Raw genomic sequence first — 14771 nt, 5'->3', positions numbered from 1 at the left:
GCCTGGTTTTCCCTAGCTGAGTTAGAAATACATAACAGTAGCTCTCTCTACTGTATTTCAAAACACTGCATGCTTTTAAACAATCACCCAACCACATATGGGATACAGTTCCAAAAATAAAGTGCAGAAAGGAAATATAATCTAGGTAGGCAGAAATCACCCCCCCCCGAACTGTAATTATTTTTTTTAAGTGATAAATCTATGCATAATCACTAATTTATGCCAGGGATCAGTTACAGAGATGACAAATGGTTTGTAATGATACTTCTTTAAATGGAAAATAAAAAACAAAACAACAAAAGGAAACAACACAGAGTGGTAAGTTAATATTAATAAACATTATGTAGACGAAAAGGAAAGAAAAATGGTATCTGAATTAGTGATGTGAAGTCACATGGCAGTGGAGAAAAGGACAAGCACAGTGACAAACTTAAAGTCTATGAGTATTTCTGCATTATTTACCCTTGCAGAGCTTCCCAAACTGTCTTCATCAGATTCATGTCTTCGGTTGTTGTTTGAATGGCCCTACATTAATGTAAAGATTTGCATTGTTTTATTTGCAGCAACTGATGTGTGCCACTCACCCCTCTAGACTGTTCCTAGCCAGCAAAATTTATATTGACAATGACCAAAATAGCTTCCACTGAATCTTTTTCTCTCAGTGATATAATACCACAACATATAAAGAAGCATACGGAAATGGTGTGCATACGGTACACCCACTTTTCAATTCTGGAAACTGGGTATCCCATGACAAATACCTTCCTGCTTCAAAGGTGACAAATGGAGTGGTATCTTTGGAAGCAGCATTCTCTTTTCTATCTTCTAATTAAAGATGTGGTCAAGATCTTCAGGTCAAAAAAGCATTTACTTAAAAGTCTGTATTTTAAAGGAGTAACCGTTAACCCACAGGAATTCTAAAGTTGCATGTTATTAACTGACAGCAACATTAAGTTCTGTAATATCTCAAGCCATATAAAGTCACAGAAAGTAGAGAGCGTAGAAGAGTCTGAATACAGAACATATTTATGGATTCCATATGACGAGCAGCTGGCTACATTTCTCAAATGCAATACAGAACACTTAAAAAAACCCACAACAATATGCAATCAAATGGAACGTCTCCTTATCACAAATGGTCTTTTTCTTGTTAAAGTATTACTAACATTCTCCAGATAAGTAATCCCACAACATGTGGGAATTTCTTTACAAATTGTTTTGTTTTTCTACAAAGTTTAGATCAAGAAGGAATAAAAGATAAGATTCTTCTATGGAAACAATTCAAGTATGAACAGGCTCAGCTCTGCTAAACCCAGGTTCTTACCCTCTCTCTATGATCCAGATCTTCTAGCTCACTTCTCTTTTCACTGGGATATCCACTGTCTCCACCATTTTCACAATCCTACAGAAGAACAGAACAAAACATCACAGCATTAACATTACCCTTTGTAAGGATCTCAGCTTGACATTTCCCAGAGAAAACCTACTGCTGGTTCAATATGTTGGAAAGATATACTGGATGATTGTATGGTGCCCTACCTCTGACAGACAGAACAGGACTTCATAGTCCCGAAGGTACTGCCAATTCTGTGTTCTTAGAATCACACAAAAAAATCCAGGACTCACGTACTTTATCAAATCAAGATTCCACTTCATATAGATTTCAGTCTTCAGTGGCAGCCAGTTAAAAGATAAAACAGTAACTGAAAGTCCCTGGTACTAAGGCTCTAGTGTTGGAAAATTCCCATTGCAAACTTATTGCAGTCTCCTTAGTGAGGTTCTTTAATATCCCACAGTACCAGTATTTGCGGAGACCTGATCAGTGGGGATTCTGTTTAGCTTTGGCACAAGTGCCAAAAACACAACACACTGGCAGGGGAACAGACATTTTAATTATCTGTCAAAATACATCAGATGTAAATAAATACCTGGAGGGAAAAAAAAAATAATGAGTACTATTTTAAAATAACATGTTCTGCCTTTACTAGAAAGAGCAAATGCAGATAACGTGAGCTGCAGCATTGAAAACCAGCAGAGTGCCTTTATGTGCTCTAACTGAACAAAGTCTTCAGGCAGTTCTTTAAAGACACCTTCATTGAGGAACTGCAATTTCATTCTCTGTTGGACAGATACTCACCCTTTGGTTATCAAGCTGATCATAGTCTTTGTGAACAAGGTTATCTACTTCATTGAACACAGGCCAACCTAGAAAGAAAAATATTTGTTTCTTACTGTAAGGATAACATGCTTGAGGAGAAAACTGAACACTATCATTTTACCACAGTCTTTGCATAGAAGCATCTGTGCATTAATTATCTACACGAAAGTACTTTTGGTTTTATTTCTGCTCCAAGAGGAATGCCAGAGACAAGTATTCCAGACTAGATACCACATGTTGTTGTGTTTAAAACCAATAAAACAAAACAAGTCACTGTCATATGTCAGGACCACCCCAAGGAAATTATATATGAGGCTTACTCACAAAGCATGTCCATCTTTTGGCTGTGAGGGGTTGCTGAGGAAGGAGAGCAGGGCAGAGAGTCAAATGCTACATCGCTCATGCTTTCATCTCCAGAGTTCTCAGACAGGCGGAAGAGCAGAGGGGGTCGGCTACCAGAGAGTGTTCTCACCCGGCTGCTGCCACATTTTTCCTCTGTGCCACGGAGAATTGTTTGAGCGGATTCCTTGGCAAATTAACAAGAAAAATCCCATGAATGGTGCTTCTCTGTATTCTAAGCATGCTACGTAAGACAATGTGAATGCTTATTAGGAGTCCTCTACAAAAGAGGGTGTATAAATACGTACATTTATATGTAACTATTTGCTTTGACAAGTTCTACACCCTAACAAAATACCAAGTCCTGGCATTGTTACAGTTAGAGAGAGTTCTGTTTAGGACTGAATGTCATTCAAATTATTTCATCAAGTCCCACTCCCACTAATACCAGTTGAAACCAAGATCATTTGAAGATGAGCAGTTCTTTTCTTTCTGTTCTCTCCAAATTAGGTTTGCAAGATACCAAACTTTCTAATGATTTCTGCATTCAAAGATATACTTGGTCCTAAATTACGTGTTATAAGGTTCCCTATTAATTAAAACTACAGCGTTAATTCAGAGACAACTATGGATAAATCAGCTTTAAACTGCAATATTAGTGATTCACATGATTTTATCTGCCATGCAAATAGCACATTTCAGTTTTATCTACAGTGTTTTTAATGTCAGAATAAACCACTTATATTGCTTAGCTACACTTTTTGCTTCAAGCACTTACAAGCAATTTTCTATTACAATCCAAGGCATCTTTCTCTTTGGATGAAAGATCAAATGGTGCAAGCCCCATACTTTTGCAAATCTTGTTGCAGGAATGAGAATGGAAGAACAAGGCCATACCTCGAACACCTACAGCATTGAAAAGAAACAGAAGAGAAGAAAGGGTTTATTTAAAGTTTATACAACAGTTCACTTATTTAAAAGCTAGAAGTCCCAAAGCATTTTCTAAAAAGTCAAAAGAGAAAGAAAGTGCTTTGTAGCACACAGCTCAACATACTTCCATTTTATTTTAACACCTGTAAGAACTTTTCATTCTCTCTGAAGAGGGTTAAAAGAAGTTTGCAATATCTTCAAAAGCCATGTATGCACAGGACAAAGGGTGGTGAGGCACTGGAACAGGTTGCCCAAAGAAGTGGTGAATGTTCCATCCCTGGCAGCGTTCAAGGCCAGGCTGGACAGTGTCTTGGGCAACATGGTATAGTGCGAGGCGTCCCTGCCCCTGGCAGGGGAGCTGGAACTAGATGATCTTAAGGTTCTTTCCAACTCTAACCATTCTATGATTCTATGATGGTATAAAAAAAACTTAATTTGGGTGCATCATTGAAAAAGGTATCTAAATTAGATTCTGCTTATAAAACTTGCTATTTCCTACGAACAACTTCCTGTATGGACACCTCAGCTTTAAAAATATGCATATCTCTCCACAAAATTAAAGGCCATGATTAATACTCTCACATTGCAGGAAGGTAGTTAATGTAATTACTTGTTTTGCTTAAGAGTAGGCCAAGAGACATGAGCAAAGATCAACTCTTATTTTAAATCTGCCCTTGCATGACAGCTACCCTGTTCAGGCACTCCTTACAACAGACTTTCCCCAGCTGTTTGCAAGACCCTCAGAAATGTGCCTGCTCACTCAGCCATGTGGTGGCTACTGAGCAGACAGCTAGGAAAATAAGCATCCATGAGCATGTGAAACAGGATTATTGATTTTACCTAGGTTGCCGTCCCCAAAATCTGTACCACTCTCTGTATGGATCTGAGGGTCCGTGTAAAGATCTCCAACGCCCTGGATGTCAACAATAATGAGTTGGTGTCCCGAGCGCTCAAAGGTGAAGTGACTAAAGGCCTGGGAAGAACCATAGAAGACACCTGAGAAAACTCTCCTTTGATCTACTGAAAACAGCAACACCTATTGACCACTTACAAATGGGCAAAGAGGTCTGGTAACTGTATTAGTGAAATATAACTGGTATAAACATCATAATGCAAGCAATGAGATTAAAAGCATGTAGTAAATTGCTTCTCCAACCTGTGCCCACTTGGAGATGGGCTAAGAGAGTTAGGGTGAAAAGCAGCAGGGGAAACATGCAAGGGAGAGGAGATCACTGTATTCTTCCTTCCTGAGATTCTGTTTTCTGCTACAGTCTTCACCTTAAGTGGGGAGCTGCCTGGCAGAGTGAACAATAGTAGGCTCTGAAGCAAGCCGCAGAATATCTTCTGCATAAAATTCCTGGCTGTGCCTGTGGATCTCCAAGCTCTGCAGCCCTGGCATTCTGCTTCCTTCTGCCAACAAGCAAAGCTCTGCCACATTTTGAGAGGAAAAAACCCCAACAAACAACAAAGCACCAACAAACAAAACCAAAAAATCGTGCATCCCCGCATATTCTCCTTCCCTTACTATGCCCTCTCAGAGGTCCCCTGAACAGCTGATCTGGCTCCACATTTGTGTGTCAGATAATGAAATCCACATTTGTACTCTTTAAGTGCAGCATTTCAAGAATCAGGTATAAAAAGCCCTTCTCTTTGGCGCAAAGCTGAGACATTAGGAATCTTCTGGGAAGGCCTCCAAAAAAGCGCTGCCAAGACTGGAGGAGGTGACTGGTGGTGATAGACAAACATTTTAACTGCAGCAAGTCCCATGGAACATTTTGTTCCCAACCTGGGAAAGCATAGCACTGATTCAGTGTACAAAAGACAGGCCAGAACATAAACCCTCTGCTTACGTTAAGCATCACAACAAATACCCCTCAAGCCCCAGTAAAACACTCTTCTGCTATGGTGACCACTTTGCATTCATTTGCCAGTAAAGCTCTTTTATGAGATCCAAGAAACACTTGAAATCTGTACTTTTATTTCTATATGTAATCTCAGATTCACCTATTCAGAGATTGCAGCTGAAAAAAACCACCCAAAACAGATTCTGTGCGCAAATGGACTAGTTTATTTATTTATACAAGTTGGATATCTGCCACCTCCTTTTGTATATTACATGAGGCACCAGAAGACTATTTAGTACATAGTACATGGCAGGTCTCTCTCCCTGCCTTAATTTGAAGAGTTTGAAATACCTTGATTCCTGCAATTAGAAGTAGAGTCAAAGCACTTAATGTTTCCAGAGTGTTATCCATGTTCAACTCTACTAAAATCAACAGACACTGAAATGCAATGAAGCAGCACTTGCCACTTGAAAGAGCAGGCCCCAAATAAGGGGCAGACATACTGCAAAAAGAGAAAATAATTTGGCATTGTACTGGCAAGCCTGCAGTTTCCTTCCCTGGCAGCAAGGCAAGACCTCTAGATGGAGCCAAAAAATTCCCTGTAGCAGACTCTATGGCAAGCGTTAAACAAAGCCTTACTTGTGGGGTAAGACGAATATTGTCGTCTCGCACAAATCCAGAATTTGAGTTGTATTTTATGTATTTGCCCTCAATGTAATGTTCCAGGTGAAAAAGAGGCTTTCCAGGTCTGTTCTTCATTTCAATAATACACATCTGTACTATATCCACCTGGGGAGGGAAAAAAGATAAACAATGAGTAATAGAATACCGTGTTCAGATCAAAGTGTGTGTGAATCCGCCAGCTGTGAAAACTTTCCCAGTGAAAGAAGTTGAACAATTGCAAAGATCTGTCTGTTTATCAAGGGGGTGGGGAAGAGTCATGTGCTGCTTAGGGTTATTGGAGGGATTCCATAAATCAGAAAGAAGTCACTACAAAACAGCTCTGCAGAAGTTCTGCCACACATCCTTCTCAAAAACGCTTAGTAAGGTTGGCTTTCTATTTTATTTTTGTGGGTACTTTAAGAGTGTCCTGCAAAAAGTCTATGCCAAGAGAGTAGAACATATAGTAACTACTGCACAACTTCAATAAATCCCTTTTCAGAGATGGACTGAAGACATCTATCATTCAGCTATTGCTGTATCCTGCCTCACCTCCTTCCTGTCCCAGACACATTCCTAAAGGAGAAAGCATCACAACTCTCGTTTTGTTTACATCTTTTCCAATATGGCATTTAAAACTTCTAGATTTCTAGAGTCCTCTCTGTACACTCTACTCTGTACCTCACCTTGCTGTTACGAGATTGATAGTTACTAGCTAAACCTCATATGAGAGGCAATAAACATACTTCACAAAAACGCTCATTTTGGCTATTTAGTTGTTAAGGCCCCGATACTGAGGAATTCTTCTTGACCCAAGCATCTTGTTACATGCCACACTCCATCAGTGGCAGAGCCAAAAGCAGGTACCAAGATACCACAGTGCATGCTCAGCACCCTTCAAGCTGCCTTTTCCACTTACTTTAAGTCATAGTTACATTCAGACAGTCAGTACCAGCTGTGGATTAAAGGGACTTGACACTTGATTGATACACACCATGGACATACTCAACTAAGAGTGAGTATGGGAGTGGCAGTTACAGTCCTTCATCCCTGCACTTTAGTTTCTTGATTTTTAACAAGCTAATTTCTGCTGGAGATGCTTTTGTCCAGGATGCAATGGCAGCTTCGACCAGCAGCTATCCAGCCTATCACCATGGAAAAGGACAAAGCTATGTTGGCTGTACATAATGTTTAGCACGGACTCCAGGACCAGAAATACAGCCAATGAAGCAACAGAACCACCTCTCCCTGAATCCTATGTGTTCATGCACATTCCTAGCACAGAGGACGGGAATTTCTCTAGATCCAGTGAGCCTAGTCTGACATTTCACCCACATGAGAGTTTCATACATCTTCATGCTTTGCACTTAATACAATGTGCTCATATTGTTACCGAGACACCTGAAGGAATCAAAGCCACAGTATCTTCATTTTTTGTAAAATTTCTGATCACTCCTCAGAAATCTGTATTTGAATGGCTTCATTCATTCAGGTTTCCAGGTCTTCTTAAAAATCAATGCTACTTTAGGTGCTTATATAGGTTTACAAGATTTAAACATCTACATTCTTGGAGCACTAACAGTTAAATGCTTGCCAAGACTGCTGCTGGCAATAAATTCTGTGACATCTCTGGTTATCTCAAAAGCAGCTGGGCAAATATCTAAAAGAGCAATACAAGCACCATTTTATCTGATTCTTCAGTCAACAGCTGAGAATAGTCATACATTCACAAACACACAGCCCCCAATCCTGGAAATAAAAAGCAATTTCTGTATTTACTTCATTAAAAATCAGCTATCATTTAATGGAAAACACAGTAGGGCAGAAGAATCTGTCTAAACAATTACATTTAATGGAACGCAAACAAGTAATTCCCTCTAAATTCACTTGAAAACTAATTTAACAGGAGAGCAAGACTGTACCTTTTGCTTAGCAAGATCTTTGAATGTACCTGTTTTGGTGGCTTGTGCCGGTTGTACTCTTCTCCCCAGAGTTTTGCTTCCATCTGAAGTCGGACATCCTCAAAATACACATCCCTGCCCACACTCTCTATGTATTGCTTGGCAACATAGTTATAGGCACCTTTCCAGTTCTGCGTGTGTAAGAAGTTAGACAGCTTTTTCCTGAAAGACAAATCAATTGTTGGTGAAAGGAAACCACAGAGTTTTAATTCATTCTTTCCCATGTCTTTCCCTGCTTGGACAAAGCCAGACCCTCCAATCAGCATTGCCCTCAGTCATTTACCAGATATTCCAGCTGCAAAGTGCAGCACAGGTAGGGAGCAAGGGGAAAAGCAACATCCCATCTGAATGGCTGGGATGTTCCAGAGTGCCTGGTCAGTTTGACTGCAGCTACTTCTACTCTGAATTTCCTCCTTTTCTCATGTCCTTTCCCACCCTGCTCCCCTCAAACACGGAGTGTAAAGGGTTGGTGCCACCTCAATGTCCTGTTCTAGTGCCAACAATTATTTTCTGCAGAAATTAATGGGGAGTGACCTTTCAAACATGAACTTAGAGGAGAAAAATATCTTCTATGATAAGAGAAGTCTTGCTGCCTTCTCAACAAGCAGGGGTGACTACTCACTATCCCCCATGCTCCCAGAAGGAGAACTGAAGGGGGAGGAGGAGTATTAAGAGTATCTAGAGTAAGGCATGTCTGGCTACTAAGCAGTTCTCATGCACTGCTCAGTAACAAACCATGGTTCTCTTGGTGCCATGGCAAACTACATTTTGAGAAGCTGGTAACAGCGCTCAAACTCTCACCCTTCCCCTCCTTCCTTTCCTCTCTCCCTCCCAAGACGCTGGTGGAGAAGTACAGGGGACACTATAAAGACAAAGCAACTTCAGATTGCCTGTCCTCCAGCATGGATGGGGCAGTCGCTAGAACAGAGGCCCTGGAAAGAAGGAACAAGCAAGTGAGGAAAGAATTTAAGGGAGGACGTGAAATTTTTCCAGTTCTCTGCATAAAACAAGCCAGCTCACGTGCTCTTTCTAAAGCAAATACTCTCTGAAGTTCATTGAGCCAAGTGCAGCTAATGCTGTTGCTGTCATGACTAAAGACTTGCAGAGTTGCAAAAATTTAGAAGAGCTCCAGATGGGAAATATCAGAGCACCATGGAGAGCTATGGAAAAGCCAGCAGCAGGAAGCTGACATACGAGTTCTGCTTTCTTTGCACAAAAGGTTATGCCAAAGCTGCAAAGAAAAATTTTTGTTTATGGCACTACTCAAGATACCAAGAAAGGGGAATTTGGTAAATAACAAGAGTTAAAAGCAATGTCAGCAGACTAAGATTTGTTACTTCCTACACTTGATTCACTGCTGTTATCTATCTGGTTTTGCAAGAACAGAGCCTCCAGCACTAACTGATACTGAAACAATGACAAACTGGAAGACTGGTGGTTATTTTTCCTCTTTTTTGCTCAAGTAATAAACATCATGTTTCTGTCATTCAGGAGTTTCTCTCTTTCTGGACATGAAATCAGAAGTGAAATGCAGTTTCTCTGGATACCGCAACTGGAAAGACGGGGAACAACCTTAAACACACACATGAACGTTGTCCAGGAAACATTAATTTCCAGAGCCTGGAAATGCAGGGTACTCTTCCAGCATGAACTGATTTATAGCTATATAATGTTCATGCCTGCAACTATATTTGCTAACATGCTCTGAGGAAAGAAAAGCTCCTCCTCCCTTCCCCCCACACTTTACTCTTCTGGGGAGCATAACTGTTAAGAGTTCAAGCTGTGCCTTACTCAGAACAAGATTACTCTGCAACACGTGATCTTGAAGTAAATTCTGGAGGGATAACCTTCTTCACCAAGGGAGGCATTCTAAGTTGAGATTGCACCATCCAACTATTCCCTCCCCTTTTCTCTGCTTAACTATAAGCCTACAAGTTAGCCTTCAGGCTGCACACACCTCTGGCCTCATATCAAATTCAAACATATTTTAGCACACCAGGAACACAGAAATGAAGTAGCTGCTTCTGTACTTTTATGAGTATATTGCCTCCAAGAGATTGTGGAAACAGCATAAATTTATTAATTGTTAATTTTCAGGGTGATTATACTTGCTGGAATTGGATATGACTGCATGTTAGGTGTCCCAACTACAGTTCCACTACAGGCAACGGCTTGACTTTCCCAAACAAGCTCAGTGGATGCTGCATCATGCTTGCTTGTTCTTCCCTTAAAAGAACGTTCTGCTTTCTGAAGCCCACTCCCTATGATGCTGCTGGAGTCACACAAACAGGAATGAACCCATCAGCTATGCCTTTCAGAAACCTAATGGGCAGGCAAACTTTACAGTTTCCACCACACCTCAATGAAATTCCAGTCACCACAGAAGAAAATACTGCAGAGACCAACAAAGATAAAGCCAGCAGGTACTTACGTTCTGAAACACTCCCGCATTGCTCCACGACCAAAAGGCTAGAGAAAAAAACACAAATAGAGCATTGGCATTTCCACAGAGTTAATTTCTAACCAGTAAGACACACAACTGTGTTTTCCACTTTATATCCTGTAGAAAGCAGTTCTCAAAACAAGCTCTATATAATATCTAACTCCTCAAAGAAAAGTGAAACCCCACTAACAGCATAGGCAGGAATCTGGGGAAAAGACTACCTCATGGAAGAGACATGATATGTCCTTTGAAGAAGCTGTTTAAATTCTCTCTCCAGTTTGGAGTCAGCTCTGCTGTGCCTGCCTGGAGAAGCTAGCTTTGCAGACCTCACATTCTCTGTATTTAGGCTTCCATACAGGATGCGCCAAAAAGAGCATCACCTCTGTAGATGCCAGATCCTACATCAGTACCGAGGTGACTCCAACAGACCACCAGCTTCACAATTTAACTAGGAAACAACCAGTAGCCTTTACCCTCCCATACTGAAAATTCAATCAGTTTTCATCCTAAAAGCAGAAATTATCTGGATGCACACAAAATAGCAGGACTATTGTCAGGCAGCGAGATGAGGCCAGCAGGAAATGCAAGAGAGATGACTGGGAAAGGAACAAATGCCTCATGATGCTGACAGGGAAGGGCTGACTCTGTGTTCTACCCTACTCTGGGGAGAAAGTGTTTCAGTGTCCTCTGCTGGGACACCAAAACATAATGGCTAAGCCAAGGAAGAACAGAGGTAGGAGGAAAGGATGACATTAGGACTTAAAAACTTCTATATGAGGAAAACATCTCACTACCACCATTCAGAAACAGGAAGGAAATGACAAATTGACTGCTAATAAATATGAAGGACTGTGTGATCTTACTTGTGAAGCCATCTTGATGAGGACTTCATCTTCAACCCAGTCCCCAGTAACCGCATTGTATCTGCAAAATCAAGAGATGTGCCTCTTAGAAAAATGCAGAGAGAACCCAAATCCCCCCATCCTCAGTGCCTATCCCTCTTTATCTCCATCTGGCTGCTAAAAAGTGCTGCTGCCATTCCAACACAAAAACTTCCAGTCTTCCCACCACACTCCTGCCCTCATTACTTAGTATGGAAAAGAAGAAATACATATAGCTCTTTGAAAAGATACCAAACCCTACTGACAATGAACAGACTCCACTACAGAAGCTAAACTTTTGCAACACTGCAAATTAGACTTTATCTGCTTTGATGTTAAATCTCCTCTGTGATGCCTCAGCAGTACTCTGGGGACAGAAAGAGCCTTACCAAGCCCTACAAATTGAACAGGTTGTGCCCCCAAACCCTAAGCTTGCATAAACCTGGTTCTGGCTGGGGATCTGCTGCAGGACTGTGGAAGACGTGAGCAGAACTCAGCACCAGCTGTGGCTGTCAAAAGCATTGGGCCCAAGAACTGCCCACCACTGCACCAAGGGAGGAGTAAGTCTCTGCACAACCCTATGATAATACAAAGAGTATGACTGTGGTTTCTCCCCACACAGTAAAACCCAAATTGAGAGTCACAGCGGTTGACTCCCCAGAATGACTTTCCAGACTGATTCCCCCAACCTGTATCAAGTACTTCACACATGCAGACACCCCATATACCCCCTTTATATATTCTGTATCACCCCTGTTTGCAGCAGACAAAAGACATGAAATAATATCAGAGCCATTTTAATAGATTATTTGAGTAGCCCGAAACCAGTATTATCACTTATTTGTATTTTAAAATATGCAAACTATTTCAGGACTGTGTGGCTGACCAGGGACAGATACAGCCTATGGGGAAGAGGAGCACTGTGTGACAGTGTTATATGATTGGAAGGGAGGCCTTCCCAAACACTGACACTAAGTGGTAATTAACTGGCCTCTAACTCCTACCCTTTCCACCAGAAACCTGTGTCAGCAGGGTGAATGTTTTGGCAAAGCCTGTGCTAAAGCACTAAGCATAGTTTCAGGGCCAAACTCAGTTTCAGCACGTACACCATACTGAGCTATTCTGGGCTTTATAAGAACTTAAATTCCAGCCACATGCAGCAATACTGCATGGACAGGCAACAGTGAAACTGCTATTTTAGGAAAGGCACAGAGTGTTAGGTTGGGTTTTTTTCTAAACTATTTAAGCTAAGTATGCTGCTTTTTATTGGGATTCATTTCCTTATTAGACTAAGTTTTCAGCAATAATAAATCAACTAGAAAATACTTCTCAGCCTTGTTTCCTGTCTACATTGTGGCAAATCAGATATTACTTAGGTAGGAGAGTAAGACCGTGTGACACCGGTTTGCTGTAAGGTTTCTTTTTTTATGATGTGCAGTATCGACGTTTTCCTGGGAGATTCACTTGAGACGCACTTACTCTGAGTATTACCACAAGTTCTCCAGCCACATAATTACACATATTCTGCACTACACAAACACAGCCCTTGCATAAACCAGCACATTCTGTTTAACATCAGCACTAAAAGCAGAAAGACCCACAGACCTGTAACGAGTGGCATGCTCTGTCTCAATGTCCTCAAGATGAAATTCTGCCCACGGATCAGGCATGTGCTTAGCTTTCTCAATAGCATGTTTCCAGGCTTCCTGAAGAAGTTACAAACTGGCATGTTATTAATAATCAGCAGCAACTCACAACAAAAACATTTTCTACAACACATCAGGATCCCAATGCTACGGAGATGTGCAACCACATGAGCCCCCAAAGCACTACTCGGGGACCAAGTGGTACAGAAACCACTCCCATTTTATAGCTTCAAGTATAATGAAGCAGTTCAGAAATCCAAAGCATTGGGTTTCAGTTAAATTTGCACTGCAGTAAAGTTACTGTGAAGAGAATCTGATCTAGTATACACCAAATATAATTTGCAAATATCTCTAACATATACTACAAGCAGTGATAAGGTACATCTAGACGATATTAATTCACTTTTGCTGGTTTGATTTTTAACCTTATTGTAATTAACAGTACATGCTGTTGGGTAGAAGTGTATGTTACGCATATGTGTAAGCATAGAATGTCCATCAGCATCAGAACAATATGGACAAAGTTCTGTAAATCCCAAGGCCCCCAGACTGTGCTCAGCATAAGAAACAAGAAATGAGAATGCTGTAATATTGGGTTATTATAGCAATTCCAGACAAGTAGCTATTTCAATGTCTACCAAGTCAGCAGTAAATAATCAAAGTAGTTTTCTGGAATATAAATAGTCTTTCTCTACCAGCCAATTTAGGTCCTTTTCTGTTAACATCGTGATCTTCCTCTTTTTACATTGGACTGCTCCAAGAGAGCAGGAGATATGATCCTGTGATATGCCAAATGTCTTTTGCAAAGGTGAGCAGGAGAAAAGGCTACTCTGCACCTCTGCCAGTAAAGAAATACTGAGCTCTGACGTCTTATCACTGCCTCTGAGTTTTAAGTATGCAGAAACAATCTTTATTTAAATCTCATTCAAAACTTAAAAAGTACAGTATAAACTGGTGTCAGCAATTACATCAAGGAAGTTTTTGAAGCAACTGAACTTTTAAACTGTTCACTTATTTTTATTTCTGCTGTAATTTTGCATACCTTGCAAACAATTTAAATGTTCCCCTTTCTGACAATAAAGCCAGAAAATGAATACAACACTACAATAAAGTTTTAACAAAACATGCTGAGAAATATTTCCTATATGATCCATGAGAAAATGAAGTTGCCTCAGATCATGTGATGATTCACATTTCGTATGGACTTGGGAACTTCCATACTTGAACATATGTGAAAGAAATAGAGAAACAAGTAGAATTGCTTGGTCAATTATTTATGTCAAATCATTCTTGAGTAGTGTCCCTCTCCAAAGGTGATCTGAGTCCATGCTAGGGAATGATTTAAATAAATTAATTACTTCTCTTTGATCTTGTGAGGTGCTTTGTACAAAAGCTGTATTTTAATCTTCAAACAGAAGATGGACTTCATGGACATCGGGCTAACAGTGCAATTTTCTCCTGCTGTAAGGCATATGGCTGCCATACTAATTAGATGTCTTGCATTCATTTTTGTCCACAGTAGGAAATACTGTCCAGGAGCAACTACAGATACGCACTTTAAAAGTGATCTTTCAGGGTACAGAACAAAAGATGAGTATTATTTCATTTAACAGATACCTTTTTTAGTTTTGATTTGATGACTTTTATGGGCTGAGACAAGCAGTTCTCCCAGACAACAAAATAACAAACTAAAAAAGGACATAAAAAGAAAAGCAAGCCAAAAAACCTTAATGCATCTGTTAGATAGATACATGTTCACATTTCTTTTTAACCTACCCGACTATGGTCAACCACAGAGCCATGCTTAGAACGATGCTGTGTGTCATTCTAAAGGATGCATGAGAAACATAAAAGTAGGAAAACACAGGTGGTAAGACAAATGATTGACAAAGAACCTATGTTCTCTTCA

General features: G+C 40.4%; 1 protein-coding gene across 2 annotated transcripts in view; it reads right to left on the bottom strand.

Annotated features, from left to right (window-relative positions):
* Positions 1-14771, bottom strand: part of EEF2K (eukaryotic elongation factor 2 kinase) — a 30196-nt gene that overhangs the window by 5725 nt on the left and 9700 nt on the right. The window contains exons 2-13 of one of the 2 annotated variants that reach the window (XM_061367440.1): positions 14639-14766; positions 12822-12922; positions 11199-11259; positions 10324-10361; positions 7883-8054; positions 5911-6060; positions 4268-4400; positions 3276-3403; positions 2483-2684; positions 2138-2205; positions 1325-1402; positions 463-525 (exon numbers count right to left, since the gene is read on the bottom strand). In XM_061367440.1, coding sequence (XP_061223424.1) covers positions 463-525; positions 1325-1402; positions 2138-2205; positions 2483-2684; positions 3276-3403; positions 4268-4400; positions 5911-6060; positions 7883-8054; positions 10324-10361; positions 11199-11259; positions 12822-12886 — 1158 coding nt within the window. In that variant the 5' untranslated portion in view covers positions 12887-12922; positions 14639-14766. The remainder of the gene's footprint in view (positions 1-462; positions 526-1324; positions 1403-2137; positions 2206-2482; positions 2685-3275; positions 3404-4267; positions 4401-5910; positions 6061-7882; positions 8055-10323; positions 10362-11198; positions 11260-12821; positions 12923-14638; positions 14767-14771) is intronic. The other variant, XM_061367430.1, reaches the window with a different exon arrangement.

The sequence above is a fragment of the Neopsephotus bourkii genome, unplaced genomic scaffold (assembly GCF_033783945.1).
Source record: "Neopsephotus bourkii isolate Nb327-2 ecotype Australia unplaced genomic scaffold, CSIRO-AGI_Nbou_v1 NB_126, whole genome shotgun sequence".
NCBI lineage: Eukaryota > Metazoa > Chordata > Aves > Psittaciformes > Psittacidae > Neopsephotus > Neopsephotus bourkii.
This window is presented reverse-complemented; position numbering and strand designations above follow the sequence as displayed.